This window comes from Aulonocara sp. 'chitande type north' Nkhata Bay, linkage group LG20 (genome assembly GCF_057382095.1).
Source record: "Aulonocara sp. 'chitande type north' Nkhata Bay isolate Kocher_YH1m ecotype deep benthic linkage group LG20, A_spYH_male_GT1.1, whole genome shotgun sequence".
Classification (NCBI taxonomy): Eukaryota; Metazoa; Chordata; class Actinopteri; order Cichliformes; family Cichlidae; genus Aulonocara; species Aulonocara sp. 'chitande type north' Nkhata Bay.
This window is the reverse complement of record NC_141363.1, coordinates 32,364,234-32,389,358: the sequence shown is the minus strand read 5'-3', so window position 1 is coordinate 32,389,358 and position 25,125 is coordinate 32,364,234. Positions and strand designations below refer to the sequence as shown.

General features: G+C 40.6%; 3 protein-coding genes across 3 annotated transcripts; 1 reads left to right on the top strand and 2 right to left on the bottom strand.

Annotated features, from left to right (window-relative positions):
* Window positions 1–4,695: 4,695 nt before the first annotated feature.
* On the bottom strand, window positions 4,696–14,001 carry LOC147306012 (protein Wnt-7a). The gene is made up of 4 exons (XM_086278871.1): window positions 13,660–14,001; window positions 12,833–13,059; window positions 10,057–10,328; window positions 4,696–6,659 (listed from the first exon to the last, which is right to left on the bottom strand). The coding sequence occupies exons 1-4, from the start codon at window positions 13,728–13,730 to the stop codon at window positions 6,177–6,179; spliced, it is 1,053 nt and encodes a 350-aa protein (XP_086134997.1). The 5' UTR covers window positions 13,731–14,001; the 3' UTR covers window positions 4,696–6,176.
* A 669-nt stretch (window positions 14,002–14,670) lies between these two features.
* Window positions 14,671–19,799, top strand: fbxw12 (F-box and WD repeat domain containing 12). Its single transcript, XM_086278870.1, has 10 exons — window positions 14,671–14,891; window positions 14,973–15,010; window positions 15,117–15,283; window positions 16,408–16,532; window positions 16,958–17,164; window positions 17,250–17,414; window positions 17,584–17,794; window positions 18,281–18,462; window positions 18,602–18,732; window positions 18,876–19,799. The coding sequence occupies exons 1-10, from the start codon at window positions 14,793–14,795 to the stop codon at window positions 18,973–18,975; spliced, it is 1,425 nt and encodes a 474-aa protein (XP_086134996.1). The 5' UTR covers window positions 14,671–14,792; the 3' UTR covers window positions 18,976–19,799.
* ptpdc1b (protein tyrosine phosphatase domain containing 1b) lies at window positions 15,245–23,442 on the bottom strand. The gene is made up of 10 exons (XM_086278869.1): window positions 23,154–23,442; window positions 22,702–22,797; window positions 22,101–22,266; window positions 21,874–21,954; window positions 21,638–21,756; window positions 21,424–21,561; window positions 20,319–21,322; window positions 19,872–20,054; window positions 19,666–19,776; window positions 15,245–19,556 (listed from the first exon to the last, which is right to left on the bottom strand). The coding sequence occupies exons 2-10, from the start codon at window positions 22,745–22,747 to the stop codon at window positions 19,425–19,427; spliced, it is 1,980 nt and encodes a 659-aa protein (XP_086134995.1). The 5' UTR covers window positions 22,748–22,797; window positions 23,154–23,442; the 3' UTR covers window positions 15,245–19,424.
* Between the last annotated feature and the right edge of the window lie 1,683 nt (window positions 23,443–25,125).

The following is a 25,125-nucleotide window of genomic DNA, read 5'->3' as shown; positions in this document are numbered from 1 at the left end:
CATCTGTGCCAGCTGACAATGCTTTTGTTCCCTCTTCAGGAGTCACAAGTGACATCAGATCATAGTCCAGATCCTGCTTTTATTCTTCCCCTTGTGGCAACTGTAGGAGATTTTAAAAAAAGGAGGAGACTCTACACAGAGCAGTTCTATCTCTGCATGTCCTACTAATATCAATGTCAGTGCATGACAAGGTCATTTCTTTGCCTGCAAAAGAGCAAAAAGTCTAAAGACTTCCTGCCAAGAACCCTTCAGGGTGTCATTGTCTAGCACAGTATCATGACTCACTGTCCATCAGGCTTTCATTCGGGATTTAACTAGGCCAGGAGGAGACACTCGCTAATGAATGAAGCATCCAAGAAATGCCATTTGTACTGCTTGACCTCAGTACTGCAACAACAACAAGACCTAATATAACATTACAATAACCATAAATCAATGCACTGCAGGTATAAAGCCTCTTTAAAGTCATTAAAGGAGGGTGAAAGTGAGATTCGCTCCCCTTCGTTGCTCTCTTTATCCCCTGTCCCTTTTGTTCTATTCTTTATCTCATTACCATCACTGAAGCTGACCTCGGAGCATCCATCCCTGCCCTGCAGACAAACCTCTAACCCTGCGCTGAACTGTAGGATCATCCACCACTGTCACTGAGAAACCTCCACAACTCTGGGGTCATTTGGTTCACATTACCCCCGCTTTTCAATGAAAATTTTGGATTTGGACTGTAATCATGAATGTCCCGGCATTGTAATGGAAAATGTGATGAATGAACAAACTGACCTGAGACACCACCTGTCAGACATCAGGCCTTTACCTTGTTTACAGCCAACACTGGCTATTATTTACAGGGAGCCACACAGACATAAAACTCTCATACAAGTGGTTATTACAGTTCATGGCACTGTGTGCACAGTTAACCACATGCTATGGCCAGCTAGGGTCCTGTAGACACAGAGGTGGGACTCGAAAGGTTGGAGCAATGTTGAAAAATACCTTTCAAAGACTTCTCTGGAGCATGCATGTCAATCCAGCGGCGGGTAATGAAATAAAGATAACATGATTGAAAGGGTCTGTGGCACTGACTTCAAAACACTTTTGTCACCAGCATTGAGGGATACATATCAAAAGAAGTGCTTTCAGGTATCTCTTTACCTCTTTTGGGTTGAAGGTGAGGGAGTTTCCATTTCTTGGCAAAGCATGAGTGGAGAGAGGGAGAAGATTAATGATATAATAGCTCTGACCACACGGTTTAGTTATTTAAACTGGCAGCATCAGCTCAAATTGTTTCATGGCTTTCTGCAATGATACATTTAGGAGCGTGTCTGGACAGGTTGCAATATGCTAGAGGAGAGAATTCATTGCAACTCTCTCTGAACTCAGCCAAGAGAGAGGAGCTTGGAAGCTATGACACCATTGCTAAAGTACACGCAGGATGTTTACGTCCCAGCAGCTTGTTTGCACACCTTTCTTTTCTTGTGACAGAAATTTTGAATTGAAATGTCAGGATCTAATTAAATGATTGCCTCGCTCCGTTACAAATTGATTTAAAAGCCGAGGCGAGCACTTTTAAGGACAAATGTTTCCTCAGATGTGACTACAGGTGAGCTGCACTGTGAAACCAAGAAGAGAGAATTCAGTCAAAGTGAGGAGATAGCGTCTTCTCTTTGGAAGGGCAAAGAAAGGCTGTCAGGTGCTACCAGACTGGCTGACTGTCATGACGCTGGATGATGATCCGTGATATTTCCTAAGCGTCTCTGAGTCTTACGGGGTTGTAGTGAGTTTGGTGTTTTTGTTCAAAACAACCCAGGTCAGGATGCTTGAGACGTGGGAGGATTACTGTAAGCTCAGCTCAGGTGATGTCTTCTGTTGGGGGGGGCAGGCATGAGGGTCCTCTATAGCCCTGTTCCAAACCACTCCAAAACCAGGGGAAAAGTATCATATGGGGTTCTCAGATCATTTGGAGACACACCATTACACACCTTCAAAGACAGCTTTTGACATACTCCCTCAAAATTCTTATTACCCCGCGTCTCAGATGCACTTCTGTTCCATGATTAAATATTTCAAAAGCTTTGAAGGGCAGGTTAAGCGGGCTGGTATGTTCATTCATATCATTGTAAATGGGTGTCTCAAAATCCCCCAGGAGAGCTTAACCAGCCTGTATTCTTACCTTAATGCCACCGACAATACCCTGAAGCTATTTGAACACTGTGTTTACTTGTACAATCAGATAGACCATGGGAAGTCAGATAGACCCTGCGAGGGCCAGGATCTCTCTTGTGGGGAGTGGATTGTCGGCTATCTCGAGCTTCCATCTCAGAGTCTCAAACAGAGTTAAGAGAGTGCACGAGTGAGCTCGGCAACCATGCAGTATCTCTGGAATCACATAAAGACAACCTTGTGCTCTGCAATTTAGTGTGCAGCGCTCAGGTGCTTGTGCATGTCTCAACCAGAGGAAAAACAAAAGTATGACTGACATAATCATGTGTCAGAAGATTTATGGTCAGAGAGAGCAGAGGGGAGAGAAAAACTGGGAAGCGCATTTTCTTTCCCCACCTCCTCCTCCACCTTCAAATTATTGTCTTTAGTGCCGTCCACTTGTTTGAGTGAAATGTTGGAAACTGTTGAAACAGAATTGACTCTCTGAGCCGCGAGTTAATGAAAGCCTTGATTGAACCGCTCTTTATCTGTGAAATTGAATAATTTCCTTATTCATTGGTGGTATATTTTCACTAGTCATGCATCTTCTTTGTTTAGTGCGTAACCTGCTACAGACACGAAGACATACAGACAATCTAATCACTTTGTAAGCTGTGGGTTTGGGTTCATTATGCGAATTGGAGCAAAATCCTCAATTCAAGCGCCAGTTTCAACACATTTCTGTATCATCAAACAGATTTAAATTTTAGCCATAAATCTGATCACTGCTGTAGTCAAGCTTGATCTAATGATAAAACATAGAGCAGGATGGGTCTTGCTTAGATATATTTTAAAGGCTCGTTGCTGGCTTTGACGCTAATTGCTGGCTGGAGCTCAGTGCCGTGCTGCCCTGATCTATCGGGTCATGGGAGCAGATAGGGAAGCTGTGGCAGACCGCCAGCAATAACAAAGGGAGTGAGCCAGACTACTAACCATAAATCTGCAGCTACCACCAATTTCCAGCTCCCGCAGGTGATGGGTGAGCGTGTGTGTTTGTGTGTCTATGTGTGCGTGTTTATAAACAAAACTCCAAAGGGTAACACTACCCCACTTCAGAGCAACATGGATATTACACCTCTGAATATCTTGGCATGGGCCCGGTCCTGTTTATGGAGAAACACGGCTAAGAGTATAATTAGCAATTCAGTGATCCTGCAGGGTGTCTGACTTATCAAAGAAGGTGGTATTTTGTTCTTGTGACTCAACGAGTCTGAAGTGACTGTGGCCTCTGTGTGGTGGGGTTTTGCACCTGACTGGAAAACACTGCAGGTGGATTACCTGGAACAGTAGCTAAACTACACTGTTTGTTTTTAAAAAGGCGTGTTTTGATGTAAATAATAGCATCAAAGGCTTCACGGTGTAAATCTTCAAAATCCGCATTAGCAGAACCAAAGGGCACCTTGTAACTTTAGAGCGCCACATTCAAAGTATCCACACAAAGCTGGGATTTTTGCCCCTGTCATTCATGTTCGATCGCTCCAAGTGAAAGTAAATGGGGGACGCGTATAAAAAGGTCTCGGAGACGCAACTGTTTTGTTCCTGAGATAGTGGGATGTGCGTCTTGCACACAAAACCCCTAGTTTAGTTTTAACCAGAGCCTTCTGAGCAGCTGCCTTTTCTTATGCGTGAGTCTTTTGTATCAATATTATGAAAGCTGAAAGCCTTTGTCAGACAGAGACAAGCCCCTGTTATTATCCCTTCACGCCCTTTTCCCTTTATTCTAGGTAGATTATCACTGGCAATGACACATGATATGGCTAATCTACTGTAAATTAAACCTGAATTCTCATGTGTCTCCGTTTTTTTTTTTTTCACAAAGGAGGTAGGGGAAAGAAAAAAAAGTTTTTTCACAGAGAACATGCCCATTTGGACAGTCTCTAATTTACAGCACCGCTGAAAATTTTGTCAGTCAGTCCTTGGAGGGTACTGGGAGCAGGTTTTCCATCAACACCTTCGGGGCCACCTCCTCACTCCACTTCCAGGCCAATGAGAGTGGAATCTGGAACGACTGTGGGCTTTTGCATCGTTAACATTTCCCTGACACGCTGGCCGGCCTCTCTTGGAGACTACCCTGCATTTTCTCTGCAGCGCTGGAGTTGTTGTAGCAACTGGTGGCCCAGAAGTGAATGAAGCAGATGTGCGAGTCATCTATCACCTGACAGCTCCCACTCCCCCGACTGAGCAAGTCATCACTGTGACAGTCCGCCCAAGCAGTCTCATCAATTACCCCTGTACCCTACCATTAGCGGACAAACACTTTTCTTCTGAGGCACATTCAGCTCCTTCCCAGTGTGCGAGATGGGCCCTCAATTGAGCCTGAATAACTTTCCCCTCTCAAAGAACATCTCTGTTTCTGCTGAGCATCGCACACATTGTGCTAATCCTGGATTTATCGCCATGGTAACTGCGTGATATTAACAAACATATTTATTTTGTGATAATTATGTCAAACTGTTATGTTTATCTGGATGAAGTAAAAGCACTACCAGTTAAGGGATTCTTTTTTTTATGAGCAATTAAAGTAATTAGAGCCATAAATGTTCAACGGCTTCACTGCATCACTTTTTATGGCAACAATATGACAGCTAGGCTTCCTTTTCTTTAATTTACAGTTACTGATAAATTCACTAAGACATGCTGACTCATTCTGAGACATATCACAACTGTTCAAGTGTGTTTTATCCACATAAAGCTATTTCAGAACATTTCTTTATGGCATAATCGATAAAAAACCGATGTGTGAACAAGAAATAAGGGAACTCGTGTCTTGTAAGTGTTATTCTTTTCCTGTATTCCATCAGTAGTAGTCATGAAATGCAGTAAACACAGACATTTGAACACTTATAAACAGTCTCTATCTCTTACAATATACAACTATGGCAGCGACAACAGGGGCCAACTTACATATATCAGCTTCTTTTTTTCACGGGGGTATTAAAACAGACGTCGGGGTCAGAATGCGACCTTGAATATGCAAAATATATAAATAAAACATTCATATAAAAATAGGCTTTTACAAAATATACTCTATTAACCAATGCTTACCAAACATGGAAAGTGTGCCTGTGGTTTTTGTTTGTTTGTTTGTTTTTGATCAATGATTCCAGTTAAGCAAAATCAGCTTGAAGTGAGGTGGAGGTGCCGCTGAAGACGGTCAGTACATCATACAAGTGCAGCCTTCTACCTCACGTTTCTAGACTAGCAGCAAACAGAGGGAAGACGAACTCATGAGAAGGTCAGAAGGTCAATTTGAGCAGCCTACAGCATTTTCATCTGGAACAACATTAGTCTACAGCAATACAGATTATTCCAGACAGATTCAATTCCAGTGTCTTAACCATGAACAAGGTTGGATTTCTTTAATAAACTCATGACATTTAGTTTTTGTTTTTTGTGTCCATATCGGACAAAATCAGTAGTTCTTTATAGAATAAATTAATATTAATTACTTTTCATTCTCTAAATACAAGTATGTTAAATATTCCAAATTGCTGCTTAATTTCATCTGTGCACAGGTGGCATTGGAACGACAGCAGTGTGTGCTGCCTGGCATAACGTCCACCATAATTTATCTGCATTGGCAAAGTCCAAGCAGTCAGCATGTCGGTACACGTCCATGTAGCTTAAAGTCTTGACATTTAATTTTAGAGACTCCCTTTGTGGTCACCCACTCGCATATGTCGGGCTACATTTTTTTTCCCCTTTAACAGTGGTTGTCACAATGCTTTGCCACTACATCCCAACGAGCAGTCCAAGAAGAGGGGTGAAGAGCTTTTGTGCAAAAGAATCATGGTGCCTCATTTTTAGCTTACTGTATATGCAGTACAGTAGTTCCTCATGATGTGTGTAAAGACTGTAAAAGCAGCCTCTTTTTTTCTTGTAAAGGTTGTCCGTTAAAACACAAAAAACAAGACCGCTCACATGCATACATCTCACACACGCACGCACAGACTCACACACACACCATCCAATAAATATTCTCATTTGCATGTGTACACCTCTGTCCTCTCGCTGCATGTGTTGCATTTCACATAGCAGCACCACAGGAACTTGCAGTTGCACTGCCAGACCCGGGAGTACTGGTGTGTGTTGTATCCCCGACCGCAGCACATCAAGTCGCAGCCGCTGATGTGTTGCATCATTGTCTTGTTACACACCCTTCCCTGTGTCCCCAGGCTCCCCGTGACGGGGTCCGCCTCACAGTAGTTAGGAGACTTGTCTATGTACACCAGCTCTGTATCCGTTGGCTTTCGGTAAGAGTACGGCTTCTTGATCTTGAGGAATTTAGGGCGCTTGTTGCGGCTGGCTTTGACTGGTTCCACGTGTACAGCGTGGGCATATTTCTCCTTGAGAATGTAGCCGAGCTCGCGGAACTTGGGAAGTGTAGTCCAGCAGGTTTTGGTTGTGCAGGAGCCCGAGACACCATGACACTTGCATTCCAGTCGCATGTTCTTCTCCAGCACCTAGACACAGAAAAGCAGCTTAGTAAGGTAGTAAACACACTCCAGTGATGACTATTTTACAATCAGTTCCTGTACTATAATGATGACTTCACTGGTCATATTAAAATCAATCAGAATGTGTGTGTAATTAAAATTGAAACTACACAGCAAATTCAAAAGTGTTAAATGTTTTGGTGTTAATAGTCTTCTTGCAAAAGTAGAGTTAATTTTACTCTAAGCAGAGTCACATTCTTTTAATGTAACTCTGAGGTGTAAAATGATAGTAGTTAAAATCGAGTGTTAAAAATGAGTGTTTCTCTGTCAAATCTGGAGGTGTTACAATGGAAACATTAACTCTTGACCTCTTAACTCTGAACTCCTACAGGGGCTATGACACCAATAGAGTAAATTCACAGACTCCGCCCCCAGCACGGCTCCAATCGAAGCTGAAGTGAAGCCGTTTCAGAACATTTTGCTCTACATATTTGAGTTGTTTGCCATGCTTGGTAAGTCATTTTTTCAAAGATTGTTTCAATTATTATTATGAGCTTTTACTTCTGTGGCTCTTTGGAGTTGAGACAAAGCTGTGTGAAAGGCATTAGCCATGTTGCTCGCTGATAGCATAATATTCTGTTTTAGCTAGCTGAAAGGTATTGTTTGCGGGCAAATATCACAGCCTTGAAAAAAGCTTGCATGTGAATTTTCAGTCAAACCTTTGGTCAAATACACCTAAAACAATGTCTAGAATGTGAAATATTGGTATAATGGTGCTACTTGAAGCCTGAAAATGATCGCCCATAAAAAAAAAAAAGAGCGAACAGCAGTAGCTGACGTCCTGATTGGGTTCTACGTTAGCATAGATCCCTCCAGAGTTTTGTGCACACGGTTTAGGTAAAAATGAAAAAGGTTGAGGTTTTACATTTAGTTCAGTATTACCTGTTGCCTGTGTCTTTGTCTTTTGGGAAAATACTTTACACAAGTAATGACTCAAAGAGGATTCCTTTTTTTTTTTTTTTTTTTTTTTTTTTTTTTTTTTTACTGTGCTGCAATTGTTTACTGGATTATTTGTGCCATTAATTAGTGTCAACTAATTTTTATTCAATCTCCGCACAGGATATGCTTGTGAAGATGGAATATGGGGGAGAGCAGAAGTGCATTGAAGTTCCACAAAGGGATGAATGAAGGACATGCATATTGTATTGAAGAAATAAGTGTTGAGAATGCTGTTATTTGCATTTACCATGTCAGACCTTTTGATAAACAAAATTCTAATGAAAGTGAGACCATGTACACTGTTACATCTTTCAGAAAATGTTTTGAAATTGTGGTGCACAGTTCAGAATAAATGTTTTTCAAAAACCATTGCATCTTTTTAGTAAATGTTTATTTCCAAAAGAAATTTCTAGAAGTTCAGAACAGTAAAATTCCCGCTTTTTAGAATGAATTAGAAGATAACTCTTACGTAGTTAAACTAAAATACTCTTTGAGAGTTAATATATAAACTCTTAACACCAAGTGTTAAATTATCAACTCCAGACAGATTTGGTGTTTAACACTAAATCAGAGTTAACGTACCAACTCTCCAAAAAGTTAAATTAACACTCTCTGGTGTGGACCCATATAGACACTTTAATAGTGTTGAAATCAAATCCGACAGTGTTAATTTGGACATGCTGGATTTGCTGTGTATGCTTGCATATCCTTACATAAAACGGTTTCAATCCATACTTCAACTTCAGCGAAAAACGTGCAGCTTATTAAACAATGTGACTGACAAATACAGTACAGCTAGGGATTAAATACAGCCCCACCACATAACAGTGTGGTACCATATACACAGAAGCCAAAATAATGTATCAGATTTCAGGCTCTGTGTGTGTAGTTACCACACACACCACACAAATGTCAAGAGCGACTCAACAAGGCGCCGAGTGACTGGGATTACGACTAAAGCCTCAACTGATGACAATAAGAAGTGCCATTGACTAAACTACAGTTTTCTTTAGCAACAAGGTCAATTGCAGTTTCCGTTTTTTTCTGAAATGCTAGGTGTTTGGTATGCGATACGGTCTCCTAAAGCCATTCGTGAGAAATTTACGTGTCTGTGTTCTTGACAAGTAAACTGTAAGGAGTAAAAACCCAAATACAGACGTGTGAACAAGGACCAAAAAGAACAAGTTTTCCCTGAGCAAACCACTTCATAAAAACATTGGCTTCACTCCCTAATCCATCACTTGTCCTGTGACCAACACTTGTGACAGCCATTGTGTGGACGTCTTCGACCAGGGAGCTGTGAACGCTGCTCCTGCTCAGTGTCACTGCTTTTGATTAGCATAAGTAAAGGAAAACAGAGAGTCTATTTATTTGCAGAAAGAATAGGAAATAAGTGAGACGGCTCAAAGTTTGAATCCACGAGTAGTCCTTTTCGTTGGGAGGCAGTTTAGCTGTCCAGAAAAGCCAATCTGAATTCACCGCCCTGAAATGGGTGCAGAAAATTATCTGCTTGGTACTATTGTGTTAGGAGGCTTTTCAGCCTCTGCGTTCAATGTGTCGGTTGTGGGAATCAGGCTCTTTTGGCAGAGTCAGAGAGGGAGAGAGGATATGGGTTAACTTGGGCAAAGCCTTAGCTGTTGGACACATTATTCCACTCAGTTTCCAACTTCTAGACCTACTGGAGTCTCTTTGTCATTCTGCAGCGTTATGCAACCATCCACACAAAAACACAGGCACAGAAAAAAGATTAAAATTAACATCTAATTAAAACTAACTCTAACAAAAACTGTCTAAAATCTAGTTTTCAATATAATATTGTTGGCTTCTATTATGTTTTCATGTTGTGATCATTTATGTTTTGCTTAATTTGTTTGCTTGGGGTTGTTTTTGCATTTTATTGTGAATAAAAATATAATAAACTCTGAGAATTGACGTAAGCAGTGAATTTAACCTGTGCATTAGAAAGTACGCCTCCATAGAAGCAAATATTACCCAATGACAAGCAGCCCCAATCGCTAAACTGTAAACAGCCCCGAGCTGCATGTGCATGCACATTGCACCTGATGTGTGTTTGTGCGAACAGAGAAATTGTGGGTGGGGATTGTCATAAAGGTAACTGTATACTGTCCCAGTGGTGCAAAACATGAGGGGGACTGGGCTAATGCCTTTTTGTACTGTGTCAATCTGTTTTCAGTTCAGAGATCTGGGCTGTAATCAAACCCTGCCACTTAGACAGCTAAAAGCAATCTTTTATTCCACTCCTTGTTTAAGCTTGGTCCCACTGCTCAGTGCTTTGACTCACTCCTATCAAAGCATTACCAGCTTTAGACTACTTAAGATGAATTCACCATTATATTTAAGTATGGAAAAAAGGATGTGGAGATCGGAGCAGGACTTTTTCAAAGTCCTCTTGCTAATTACCTACCTTGCGTCCCACCTCGTTATTATGGAGGTTCATGAGTGTCCTTGCATTCTGTTTGACCTCCCGTGCGTCAATAAATACTTTGGAGAAGCCTAAGCCGTAGCTGATATCTGCTGAGCAGCCTCCCCACTTCCATCCTTGGTCTTTACTGTAGAAACCCTGCTTCTCCTTGTCACAGCTACAGTCACTCAGGTTACCCTGTGTACAGGCGGCTGTGATTGCATGGGCCACCCCTGCTGCGATGATGGCGTAGGTGAATGCAGCCTCTCTACTGCCTAGGGGAGCGGGGAAAAAAAGGTGATGAATACTATGATAATGATGTGTAATAATAAAATGTAGGCACACATTTAGATTTAATTAAGAGGGGAAGATTATAGTGTTTCTCCTTTACTATAAAAGAAATACCACAGAATGTAAGAGGTTATTTAAATAGGAAAAAGAGGTCAATTATTAACAATATGTGTGCTTACATTACAGTCTTACTAACATATCGCTCAAGGGCTACAGTGTTTCGAAACCTGACCCGGAAACTGTCGTGCCCGTGAACCAAAATGTCTGCAGGCGTACCGTCAACAAAGCCGTATGAATAAGAGAGTTGTCGGCAAGGAAGGGCTATTGATCCACTTAGAAGCTGTCACATTCTGTGTAAACTCATAAGGCAGTCACATCAGAATCTTCATTCTGCCGTTATCTAGTTCCAGGCCCAGCTGACAAATCATTTACACACGCGAAAATATCGACAAATAACTAAAGGTTAATCTGAAACGGCTCAGACAGGAGTCAAAAGACAGAACCTGAAGCAAAGCTCCCAAGTCGAACGAGCTGAGAGACAGTCTAATATCGCTTTTAAATGTCTTATTTGAAACCTCAAGTGTAATGTAAACAAAGCAATTCAATGTTGAAATGTTCCCAATATGTATGTTAGCATTCTCAAACAAAATCAGCAAGTATGATGTTTTAGTTTCAGATCTATGATTCATTATAATGCAAACAGGAAACCCCTAAGTGTATCATCCATCATATCTATGTGTAAATAAACTCTTCTTGTTACTATTTGCTCATAACAAACATCATACCTTCTTTATGCTTCCTCCAGCCACCAAGTTCACTACGTAAAGCTGCCGTGTTTTTGATAAACAACTTGGATGTGAGCCCTTGCCATTGAAAAAAAAACCCTCATATTGAGGCATCAATTATTTGGACGTTTTTATAGACTTGATGGGCTCAGAGCCAAAAAAAAAGGTGTGTCGGGGTAGTCAGTTCTGGGTGCACCGTTGTTAATTTTTCCCCTCCACTTCTGAGTGCATGGGTTTACCACAAGAGATGGTATGAATACTTCATAACCTTGTAATGACAGAAGGAAGATCTTTAAAAGAAAGTAGAAAAAAAATCAAAAACCTGTACGTGTTGAACTAGGAGTGCCAGTTTACTCACACTTCAGCCTCTCACTATGCAGTCTCTTTGTATGTTCCTCATCTCAGACTAGTGCAACTACAAAGTTCAAGTGCAAACATAGCCGAGGTCTAAACTGTCTCAAATCTAGTGCACGTTGCGTCAACATTGTGTCAGTCACCCTGCTCATTCATTTCCAATTGTTGCTTCCAGAACAATAGCAAGCTACACAGCTCCACTCAGCCCAGGGATCAACAATGGTTTTCATTTACAACCATTCATCTTCTAAGCTAAATCTGATCAGTGAAACCAATCTATTTGGAACGGCTGTCCAAGCAATAGAGTTAAACTCCTCTTTTGGACACACAGACCAAAACTCTGGATTGGCTAAAAGCGCTCATTCAAAAGGGGACAGACTGTCAAGTGCATTGTTTTCATTTTAGAAGCATGAAGAGATAAACTTTTCTTTCCAAAGCAGCAGCCTCCAACAGCTGGCCCAAGCTACTAACCATTGTGCATAGGGCTATTTGTGATTTTTAAATTTTATTATCTTTAGCTGGGGATGGAACAAAAACATATTTCATGTTTTTTAATGCTAGGTAAAAAGTTTGACAAAGCCACCTCTGTTGTTCTAAGCCTTCCACTACCTGTAGCCATAAAGGCATCATAAGATAAAATGCCTTTAGTCTTGAGCAAACACTTTCCTTTCCACTATCTAATAATCTTTAATCCATTTTAGCAAACAAGCCACAAAACTTCAAAGATAATTGAGCATCCCCTGGAGGGAGTTCATCCCTCTTTACAGGAAACTTTATTCCAGCTGCAGGAACTCGATTTGGATTTATTTGTTTCTCTTATTTAGTACTTTCATGTCTTGCTTTCCTCTTGGCTATTCCTCACTGTAACTTATACCCGTGGTAAGACCGACATCCTTACAGTGAGAGCCACCCATCACTAGAAGGATAAAGACCAGTGGAAATGTGCCTCTAGAGACTCTAGGGGCTGAAAAGAAAAGCTGCCAACAGTGGCAAGAGTTTTGTTACCATGCTGGACTCAGATACCTCGGAGAGCCCTACTCATTGAAACGTGGGGCGCAAGACTAACCCAGATGTGAATGACTCCTGATAGTATAAATCCAACAATGTATTAATGAAAAACAGATGATTTTTCATATTTATGATGTGCAGGTGCTTGACTGGTGACAGTGAACACACACACACATATGTGATGCATGTCAATTTTTGGAGGTAAATCATAAAAAGAGCCAAATGCAAAGGCTGTTTTACGCACAATGCGCAAAGGTGGTTAATACACTGTGTTTGCTGTTGGAAGGAAAACTAAAGTTTCAGAGAGAAGGCTAAGCAAACGTTAACAGACAGCAACATACCCACTTTCAACTCTTTTCCGAAGACAGTCCTTTCTCCAAGCGCAGAGCAGTTCCAGCGCCCGTTTTTGAACTGAAACTGACACTCGTTGATGCCCATTTGGGCTCCCTCTCCGATGACGATAATGGCATCGGGGCGACTCTGGCAGATAATCCGTTGTCTTGGGGCCAAACCCGGGATCTTGTTACAGATTATACTCGCACCTAGGGCCACCACCGATGAGAAACCACTGTAAACGGAAGATGGATATGACTGAGAAAGCAGCCATCAGCTTCTTAGCTTTGTTAGCTTAATTTTATTTTACATAACAGTCTAAAAACAGATGCACCCCGAGTTCCTGTTTGGTGTTATAAATTGGTGTAATACTCCAAGCATTTAACACGTCCGTGTGGATTAAATATGCTTTTACTATGTAATTCCAAATCAAGAGGAGATGGAATCAACATAATTGTTTGTTTTTCTTTACAATAGATTCTATCATATGTGCGAGCTCAGGTGCACCGCAAGAGTATTTCTGAAACTTACCTACAGTAGCCTACAGTTTCATATCATTTGAACTATTATGAATGTATGCGTTTTATGATCATTAAGGCATAATAAAGAAAGCGTGATTCACTTATAAGAGCAACTGCCATGTAAGTCCACGCTCCTCGCTGGCTTTATTTATTCAACTGCGTGCTTCTACCTGCTTTTGAGGAAATACGGGGCTCAGGAGTGGTTTCTGAAGGACCGACAGCATTTAAAAATCCGCCAGTCCTCAGCTTTTAAAGTCTTTTGTGTTGTGACTGACTTACGGCAACTGATGAGAACTCAAATGAACGCTGCTCACCCGATTTTCAAGTAAACAATTCCCAGGCAAAGTAAAACTCTTAAAATCCAGCGTCGTGTTCTCCGACTCATTTCGGCCCAGCTCTCAGTTTCATGCAACGATTCGTGGAGCTGATTAATCACTCGGTTCCCTTACGCTCCGGTCGATCACGACTCAGGTAACTCCAGAGGAAGTCCAAAGTCACGAAAAGCATAAAAAAGAGCAGCAGATGTTTCGGTACTTTTATAAATCACCGACTAGGGTATCATCCAAAAATCCCATTACGTGGCCCCTATCGCCGGGCCCTCTTGTCATTGCGAGGGTGTCACAGGTAACTCTTGGGGTGAGCAAGTGCGATTATCTCTGTCTCACAGTTCCTCTACTACCCGCAGGTCTTGGATATTTATCTGCTTCATCTATCTGGGGCGTGTTCATAGGAGCCATGGGGCCCTGCTGAAGAATCCCGCCAGGGCTGAATCTCAACAGAAACACTCACACACACACGCTTTCAAGCCTGCACACTCCTCTCTTCTTCATTCACCTTGGCTGATTAGGGTTTACCTAAAGGGCGATATTAATAACTCAACGCGTTAACTCATTTTAAAGCCTTCTACTTTTATTTTGCCCAGGTTAACATTTTTGGATCACTGCATTTAACTATGTTTATGTCACACTTTCCAAAAAGAAGAGGAGCAAAGTAAAAAGAAGAATATTTAACGATCCTGATTAAAGCCAAGATCAGATTTTTAAACCGATTAGAGAATCTGATTGAAGAGTAGCCCACTCTCTCAACTCTTTTTGACAACCCCCGGTTAAATTACGCCTTTATTGAATTTTGTATGTGGATTTATGTTGTTTTTTTTTTTAACCCAAAAGTAGAATTCGCCGGTCTCTTGTCCACGCACAATGCGTCTGGTGCGCGCAACCTGTTGTGCGTCTCCGTCCCAGACTCTGTGGATCGTCTGTCTTTGATGATGGCGACATCTGGTGGTGCAGCGAGGACACTGCGGGTTAAAGCGAACTCTCCCTCCTTGTCCCTGGATTCCTTCCGTAGCTTACCCGTTTGCTGTCGCACTTTCTCTGTAACTTACTGAGGAGAAAAAATAAAGACAGTCTCTGCGGGAATATCTGTTTAACGCCGTATCGATGCCACCATGGACTCCTGTGAACCGCAGCTAATCGATGACTGCCTGATTCAAATTTTTACATTTCTTACCCAGGAAGATTTAATTAATGTTTCAAGTGTGTGTAAGGTAAGGAGTGTCCACCATGCGGAAGTAGCGCCAAAATAACAAAAATTGTGACTTGTGTCTGATTGCAAATCTGTATTTCAGGATTGGCATGAAGCTGCAGAGACTCCTTGGTTATGGAGGTGATTTGTTTGCCAGTTTTATAACATAAAGCGTGATATTAAAAGTCGATGGGCGTGGAAATCGTGATAACGCGCATGTAAACATTGGACTGTGTGCTCTCCTCAGGAGGATGTGTCTGCAGCGCTGGGGTTTCTGTAACCTCGCAGTCTTGGGGAGTGAACAGGCGAATCACTCCTGGAAGAGATACTTCCTGCGACGATCCCACTTGGAGAAGAACATGACGAAAGGTCGCACAGGAGGCTATACCTGCAAAAGCCTCAGGGGGCACACAGGTGTGGTCTGTATGTGTGTGCGCGTCACTGGAGTCTCCTTTACATCATTGTTAGTATAGTTAACTAGAACTAAACTAAAAGAAGGAGGGCAAAATATTTTAGCTAACAACAATTTTTTTTAAAAAAAAGAAAGAAAGTGGAGTAAATGAATAAATATCAGGAATCAACTTTAAACACTGAAAAATGAAATTAAGCTGAAAAGGAAATAAATAAACGTAAAATAATCTTGTATTAATCTTGACTGCTGAGGAAAATATCCGTGCCTTTTACATGCTCAATGCAATAAAAATAGAAACAAACTCTGAGTATAGTGACAGCCAGGATTGTCAATCACTTCAAACTTACCAATCTCAGCCTGGAAAGGATCAAACTCTTACAGTTGGAGTACAACTATAAAGATTATACAGTGCAGTATCTCATATATGAGAACCTTGGTGTAAAAGGGAGAAAGTGTCATTAATGGATGGGGTAAGAAGTAATTACAGATAATCCAGTAACCACCACAGCTGGAAAAGCTCCCTTGTAGCGCTCAGTCCTGCATCAGAGCAGCGAGCCCGCGGATGATGCTGAGGATTTTCCTCTCAGACACCTCCGCCACAGGCTCAAGTTCCACCCCCAGAAGATGACCAGCCTTCCTGGTCATCTGGATCAGTTTGCTGGCACAGCTGCTTTCACCCCGCTGCCCCGGCATACTGCTGCATTAAAAAAAAGTAAACGTAACAACATACTTGCCACCATGGAGTGACAGAATATACACAACTCTGCAGATTGTGAGAATGTTATTAAAACATACAGTTTATAATTATCTTTATTTGTCAACAAAATAGGCACAAAGAAGTCGACAGTTAATCACACATTTGTGACGTAAAACCCGTTATGAGCTTATTATTAAATCTACCCCTAAAGACAAAAATACTCTAACTTTGTTTATTTTAAAAAAAAATTAAACTGCGAAACGCAAATTAGCAACTGATCTGTAGAAACTAACTTAACTCAAACTAAAAATAAAACCAAAATTAAAATAAGTTAAAAAAAATAGCAAAACAAAAATGTGACAATTCAGGCTTGCATGCCGTTCTTTATGTCTATTTTCTTTGTCTGTGGTCTGTTTTCCTTTCCATCAGGCCAGGTTGTGGGGTTTGTTTACCTAAAGGCAATTTCAAGCCAGCTTCCAGATTTCTGGAGCCACAACGCCACAGTCTGCAGTGCTTCTTCTGATGGGACGGTCCGAGCATGGAACATCCAAAACGTCAGTGCTAGAAGTATCTGCACCATTGCAAAGTAGTGTCTTATTTTTATCTGCTTAACATAAATTGTGCATTCAGCTAGATAAATATCGCCTTTGCTTTAAACTTCTGACTTAAATTGAATTTCTGACAGGAAACATATCAAATCTGAACATTATGTGTCAAATCCTGGTCTTTTCTGTCCGTACTGAAGCTTGGAGGATACATTTCTAATAAGTCATGAGGTTTTTTTGTTTGTTTTTTAGATCTTCAGTGCCACAAAGTTAACGCAGAAATACTACACGTGCTGTACTGTTCTGTAACAGTATATATTTTTATTGCTGAGCCAAAATCTCTCCGACGGTTCTCCTGTATTGTTTGAAAGTCTTCTGGGAGAAATGTTTGTCACTTAGGCAGTAACACACAGTTGCACCCTTTTTTTTCTCAGGGTGAGCCCCTGTGGTGTAGTCCTGTACAGAGTCCTCTGATGAAGATTTTAAGTGATGAACAGCATGAAGTTGTGATCACAGCAGATTCTCAGGGCCTGATTAAGACCTGGCAAGGCCAAACTGGCCAGGAGTTGGCCTCCTTTTCTACTTCCTCATCACACTGTACACTGCTACAGTACAACATAGACAATGATTGGTTTCTAACCGTAAGTAACCACAGCATTTCTAAGTTTCTTATTAGAAAATGAAATACAATCATTTTAAAGTAAGATTTATTATATTGCCTTCCAGGTTGGAACTGGTCAGGGATCTGTGTGTACACTAGCAGGTCCTTCGTTGACTAAAAAGTCCAGTATTATAGTGTATGACACCTTTAGTGTCAACATACTCCTCGCTTCACCTGACAAGAAATGGATCACAGCTGGAACTACGGAGAATAACGATTTTTTTCCAAAGGTATTTGTTTATATTGTCTTCAGCGGCTCTGCTGTACGCTGATTATTTTACCACATTACCTCTGTATAAGTGACTCATGTAGAAAATATATGTTGCACAGTTGGAGTAGTCAAAAGCATTTATAGATATAGAGTTCTGCATTTTGTGTTTTGTTTTTTTTTTCTGCTAGGTGTTTTACACTGAGAGTTTGACCTCTCCGTCGGAGGATGAAGAGCCCCTTTGCCAGTCTGTGCCAGTCATTGGGTGCCGGGCTGCTGTCTTCATACCCACCCAGCCTGCCAGACTGGCTGTCCTTCACCACAACGACCTCGAACACAAAAATGATATAACCATCTTTGATATCATCATGAAAAAGACTAAGTACAAATCCGAGATCATAGGTGAGGACTCAGATATGTGCACACTAACTAGTAAAAGTCAGACTTTAAAACACAAAAAGGAAAACTCTTTACAGCCACTGCAGGTACTTGAACATATGCAGTTTGATGTATTTGTCGTTTTGAGTTTTGCTTACTTCCTCGAATAATAAAAATTCCATGATTTCAACACATATATAAGATAAGTAAATTAGAATAAAGTGTTAAAGAAAACTGTGTATCTACGTTTGTTTCTGAACACAATATTGGTGAGTGATGTTTCAGGGACAAAAAAGCCCGACATGCCAAGTACAGCACTCACTGCAACTTTGAAATACCAGAAAGCAGCGCACCCACAGATCTGTTTTAAAGGCGGTTTTTCAACTGGAAAAAATGATGTACCAGTCTTATTGCTGTAATTTTAGATCCACATGTTAAGCCTAGACTTTCTTATATTTTCTTAAATATTTGCCTTGTACAAGTGTAATCTGAGTCTCCTTTACATTTTAGTCCAGCAGGTCGAGTCTTTCCCCTTGACACTGAATGCCTTGTCCTCAAACATCCTCCTAGCAGCCAAGGATAGCAACTGCATAGTGCTGGCAGCTGGTGAACAACTATGGGTTTACTCACTGAAAGGAGTCATGCTTGCTAGCTTTAAAGAACATACTCTGCCAATCTCTTCCATATGTGTGGTAGGCTGTTTCCTCATTTGGAATTCAGAGACATTCCCATTAGCTGCTGAAATTCTTGATTTACATAATACCATTTTTGTGAAAAGTTCACAATATTAGTGCCTGTAAATGATCGGTTTATGTTGTTTTCATGTTGCAGGACAGTTTTCGTGTTGTAACAGCATCCAAGGACCTTTCCTTACGAGTGCTAACCTGGAAAAATGACAGAGACTATGGGTTGACACTGGAGAGCCGATACCACTTACTGGGAGGCTCTCACACAATGTCCAGGTACTGTAAGCTGTGGTCTTTTAGTATCCCTTCTGTATCAACACTATCCATGCCATTTTATCATCAATAATTACTGAAAACAAGCATGTCTTTGACATTATGACCCGAGTATCACATAATATTTACACCATACTCTGTTCCAGAGGGTTTACTCACGTCGCCTGTGACTACTCCAGCATTGTGGCATCGGTTGAAGGGAATGATGGAAAAGATGTCCTAAAAGCTTATTCCTTCAATGCCTGAGCATCACAGCCTCACAAAAGTGCCTGCATTTAGTTTGCACCACTCACTAGAGGGATCAACATTTCTTTTTTTGTTATATGCATTTTCTTTGGTAGCACTATGCTTATAATATAAATGAAAGTAATACAGTTAAGGATCCCTGTGGTACTTATGAGAAAGGCATCAGTAGTATTGTGTTGTGAGAAGTCTGTATAAGTGTAAGATTTGTGTTTGAGCGCTACGCTTTTAGAGCTGAGGTATGTGTTGAATGTGACCAGGCTTACGGCCCAGCATACTTAAAGAATACAGTATTCTCATCAGCTGTTTTTCACTATGTTATTTGGAATCTACTGAGGCAGGTTAACATATAAATGTTTATATTACACATTAAACAACTTTGACACAAGGCACAAAAGCATCCTTGTCTTTCCACAGTGTCAGTGCACCAAACATAGATTAGTGGCTATATATTATGTTACAGGGAAGGGAGACGTGGGCGTCTCATCTGCTTCTACTGCAGATCTCATGTCCTCAAGAATACACCTTAAGACTCTGATCATGGACTCGTACACTTTGCTGCTGTCCTCTGAATTAATATCCACCTGTTAAAACACAAACGTGATTCTTGAGTTGTCAGAACAAACTAGAAGCCGTACATGAACTGAATTATTCAATTGATCACAAGTGATTCAGTGTGTTGGTTTTTGTTACCCAGGTGAAAGCCTTGATAGTACGATTCAGGAATGTATTTTCAATCTCCTCTGGTATTTTCAGCATGTGAGCCATGCAATCCAATATGCATGTTAATGTTTCTTTAGGGGCCTAAGAGAAGATGACAAAGAGGATTACACTAAACACTTTGGAGCAATTTAATGTGATACTGCTTTTGTATTAAATCTTAAACTGCACACACTGACCTGATCGAGTGTGTTTAGGATCGTTTGAGCATCCGTCTCGTCGGGGTTCAGGGCTTTGGCATCCTGAATAGAGATGACTGGCTCTTTAAGCTGCTCTAGCCACGCCCACATGAGTCCAGTGAGGATGAAGGGATCTCGCTCCATGCACAGCCTTTCCCATGCACCTCCTTGATTTAGCTCTGCCTGCATACGTGAATACACGTGTTTCTGTATTAATCCATTTCAAGATTGAGTGGGTTTCTGTTATTCTATCATTATTATTACTATTTTGTCACACAGGAAAAAACTATACATGGCAAAGACAAAAATGCTTTGGGAGTGGCTTTGAACAACACTCCATGCAGGTGTGGCTGTGAACTGCATACAGACAAAGCATTGTGGAACTAAGCTACATGCATGCTTTCTTTTTCTGCTATCACCACTCTAATACTAATGTGAGTTAAATACCTGCCAAGTCAAAACTTTTCTGTTGTGTTCCTCATGCCCATCGACAAAAAGGTCCACTGCCAGAGCTTGTGCCACAAGCAATCTCCTGGAATCCAGGGACAACTCTGACTGCAGGGTGATAAATGGCACCTCTGATTGTTCCTCTTTACCTTGAGATTTCACCCCATTCATTCCTAGCTCTTCCCTCTGCTCAGCCTTCCATCTGGACAATATGCTACCCTTTTTGGTAGGTTCATTGTTTCCTACTGACTCGCTACGTTGGATTGTTTTCCTCTTCACTTTCTTCAGCAGAATGGCTCCATCTTTTTGGTTTTCCTCATTCTTAACGCACCAAAGTGAGCCTGTTGAGTTGTGGGAGGTATCAGATGTGTTGCTACTACAACCATGAGACTGGGAAGCGGGGAACTCAGCTAGGCAAATGAACATTTCAATATTGCTCTGTGACAGGGAGGTCAGAGGATGCGTGAGAAGGTTCAGCTCTGACCCCAACCGTCTCAAGTCGGACTCACTGTAGCTCAGACTTTTACGATGGTAGAAGATGGGGGGCTCGTTAAAATGTCTTGGTAAAGTGGGTGAACCTGGTAAGCGGGGTTCCTTTATATCAATATCCATCTTCTCGATAATGCTGAGACACATTTCAATGTCATGGATATCAGGGGCCTCCAGAATATCTTCCTCAATCACCTGTCGATTCTCTGCAATGTCCAGCAGCAGCCTAGACACTAACTTAACAATCTTTGGCAGGTGCCTCAACTCCTTCCTCTCATAGCCATGCAGCATATGTCTCTGACGGTTCAGGTACTGGGACAGAGTAACTGGATTGGATCGAGGCTCAGCACAGGAAAACACACTCCTTAAGGGGTTAAGGAATTGAACAAATTGTCTGACACAACGCAGCTGACCTCGGGTTTGGATGGAATTAGGGCGTTTGGCACGTACATATAAAATAGCCTGGTTGGCTGTCATTCTAGTAGCATAGGCCAAAAAACATGCTATCAGAACACCTGGAGGGTCAGAAAAGACATTTTGTTACCTCTGTGTAGTGTGCAGATGAAAGATTTTACCATTTCAAACAGATTTTATAGGAAACTACACGCAAAGCTACCTGTTCTGCCGAGACCAGCGTGACAGTGGATCGCTATTTTTCCCTCTTGCAGCGCAAAGGCCATGACCTTCACCATGTCCAGCACAGTGCTGAGGCTGGCCACGCCATAGTCACTCCAACCAAAATTATAGAAATAAACTGAAATTGCAAAATGTTTTTGGTTAAATTTACTGAACTCTACACTGCTGAATCAGGAATTTCATAAAGCACTTACTGTTATTTTCCATGAAGACCTCAGGGAGGTATGAAAACCCACTCTGTAGCTCCAGTGGATTGCCACAGCTAGCATGTTCACCAGGGATCTGCAAGTTGATCACTGTTTTAATACCATTCCTTCACATACACACACACACACACACACACAGAGATAGAGAACACTTCATTAGTCTTATTTTATCTGAGCATTCTCAGATAGACGTTGAAAACTGCTGACCGCAAAGTTTCATATACCTTCTGAACTGATCAATAATGTTATACTTCTCAATGATTTCTGTTGAAGGTCTGGACATGGCAAGAAGGTGATCAGTAATCCTACAACAACAGTGGAGTGTATGTTACATAGCAGCCACCTTTCTCAGTTTACCTAACAGGACTTCAAAGAGACATTAAAATTGAAAACATCAAACTCAAACAGAGAATTCTGGTAAATTAACTACTGAAGCACAAAGATTGCCTACCAGGATGAGTAGAGGCCCCTAATGGCCTGTTGGTCATCACTCCAATAACTTGGATTGTCATACTTGCAGGCTTGACCTCCACAACCGATTGAGCACTGCATATGCCCAGGGACAACATAACGTATGGCTTCTCCTACCATTGTGTACTTTGATCTGGGGGCTCTGACTGCAGTTATTATAGAAAAATAAAAGGGAAAATAATAAAAAATATATAATATCACACATTCATTTCTTTTAAGCTTCCTTTGCTTAAATCTGTTCTCTAAATGTAAATCAGAGTTATTTGATTAGAGATTTGATTAGCGATAGTGTCAAAATCCTTTAAGAAGTCTCAAATACACAACTGTTGCACAGCACAGAGATTGTCAAATGTAGGCTGTACTGTAACACCTAAATAGTTAAGATCATCAGTGCTCACTTATAAGTGTTTAATCCTTGTTTGGCATTGCAAGTTATCAGCGCGTTGCAGTAAAAATAGCTACTGTTCTGGCATGACTTTGATGTGGCTTTATTGGTGAAGTAAAAATACAACTGTAGCTCATCAGTTAATAACATTTTAGTTATTAAACTGAAGGGTTTGCAGCATTTGTACTATACTTACTGTATTCCATCAGAAATCCACCTCTTGTCTTTGCATGGGATGCCATATGAACAGTCACTTAGGCTGACGGTCATAGCAGAGCCTTGATCATGGATTCTAGAAAAATGTATCTCATAAATAACTGGATGTCAAAACTCATAATCATGTATGACTGATACTGAGAGAACAAAATATTTTTAGATGTAACATGTTACAGAGAACTGTTTTCAGCAACAGTCAAAGATCAACATCATAAGTCACTTGCAGTCAAATGTAAAGCATATTAAACAGTTTCAAAGGATTTACCATCAGCCATTGTTAGCTTTTTCTCCCCCTTTTACCTCATCATATTACAGAATTTATTCTTACCCCTTAAAACCAGCATGCAGAAGAACCAAATGTCAAACAGCTTCAATCAATCGAACAATGAAAACTAAGTAAATAAAAAGAAAAATATTAAATCAGTTATTTACCTTCAGCAGTTGACTCACGAACATTCACAGCTGCTAGTGCCACCATTTCTGACATCAACCTCAACAGCTCTGACTGGCATCTTTCCATCCCCGGCTCTGCGTAAAGTCAATCCTGTGGCCTTACTTTATTTGATTCGTCGCAGATTATCTCCTGTGGGGGCAATACAAGTTCCCCTCGATCCTGTGTGCTCCTTTGTGAGAATCTATCTATCCCACCAGACCGGGAATAAATAAATATGTGATATGTTTTGAAAAGAAGCAGAGATTGTGTCCCAACTAGTTACGTGTACAAGATCCTTAGCCTGAATGTAAGGATATTCTTGACTCCTCCCAGATTAGACTACTAATCTTATCAGGAACGGGTATAAAAGAGAGCCTCTACTCCTCAACAGAACACTAGCCACATTTGCATTGCCTTCTAATGATCTAATGCAAATTTTGCTTTTTAGTACACACATAATATTCTCGTAACACCTGACCAAACTGGATTGCACTATGTAGACTATGCATTTTATTAACTATAAGAACATTTTTAGATGTGAACAGACATAAAGAGATTTCTAATATCAGTACACTTAAGCTTCCAAACTCTGCTGTGACAAATAGTAGGATCATAGTGGCATAGCAAGTTGGTAAAATCTTATTGGCTTATCTTGCTAAAGCTGGTTAGCTTCAGGTTAGAGAGGAGAGATCAGTTTATTGTGTGGAGCTTTTCAAGAGACTGCAAAGGCAACAATCTCAATTTAATGTAAAATGCTGCTGTTCATATCACAGTCAAATGTGACTAAAACATTATTGACTTGATTATATCTAAACTAAAATTGTTTATTGTGTGAAGTGGGTTTTAAAATTTTCAGCATATATTAATGCACCACTGTCATTCAAATGGCTGCATCAGTGTGCATAAACACTCTATTTTCACAAGGTTTTATATTACTTTTTACTATTTTCTTTGTGTTTATGTGAGTAAATAAACAATACGAGTAATGAGTAATATTTTAAATAACATCTAAAAATGCATTTTTAAATTTTCTGTTACTCCAATACACCAAATCCACCTGTGCGGTCTTGAGCATGTGACAGTGGAAAAAGGAGAAAGGTGTTTCAAATTCATGACATCAAATGTCAATAAGGCGAAATCCGGGTGAGTTTGATTATCAATGCATAATCCCAGTAATACAGTCAAGTGTAAAGAAAAATATTAGAAGCTGTCACATAAATGTATTGAACTTTTCACCTCCAGGAGTAAAATATTATCAGTCAGGTTGCTTTTTTGTTTTGTTTTTTAAATCTAGCAATGATACTGTTCCAACTTAATGAAATCACTGTTTCTGGTCACAAGTGACAAAACAAGTGACTGCACGACACAAGACATGTCTTGTGATCCCTTCAAACAAGCATGTGATGCTTAGATTTAATCTACACACTCTTATCTCCAACCATAAACATAACAGGTCCTTTTCAGTCAATTCTGAAAAAGTTAATTTAACAGAGTGCACTTCAGTCAGAAACCAGCTCTGCCACAAGCATTAAAGACTGGATTTACAATAAGCTTACAAATCTGGTTTATAGGTGAAGAAGAATACTGGGGATGGAAGAAACAGTCACAGTAAAAATGAAATAACTTACCATAAAATCCTCCATTACATGCAGTTTTCTTGTATTCACATAGTTTTTTGAGAAAACATAGATAATGTATTTATGTACAGTGCCTCTGTGTATTTAAGGTGATAACTAACATTAATACATTCACATAAAGAGACGTTATTATGCTTTTCCTTATTTTCCATCATATATACAATCATGTGGGGAAAAAAAAGGTTGTTGCAGAACTCTGTGCAGTCCTGTGAAAAACCAAGACTACCGCACAATTAAATAACTTGTGGGTCACCTTCAGCAGCAATAACATCAACTAAACATTTTATACATGACCTTATCACCTTATCACCATATCATCTCACATCTTTGCAAA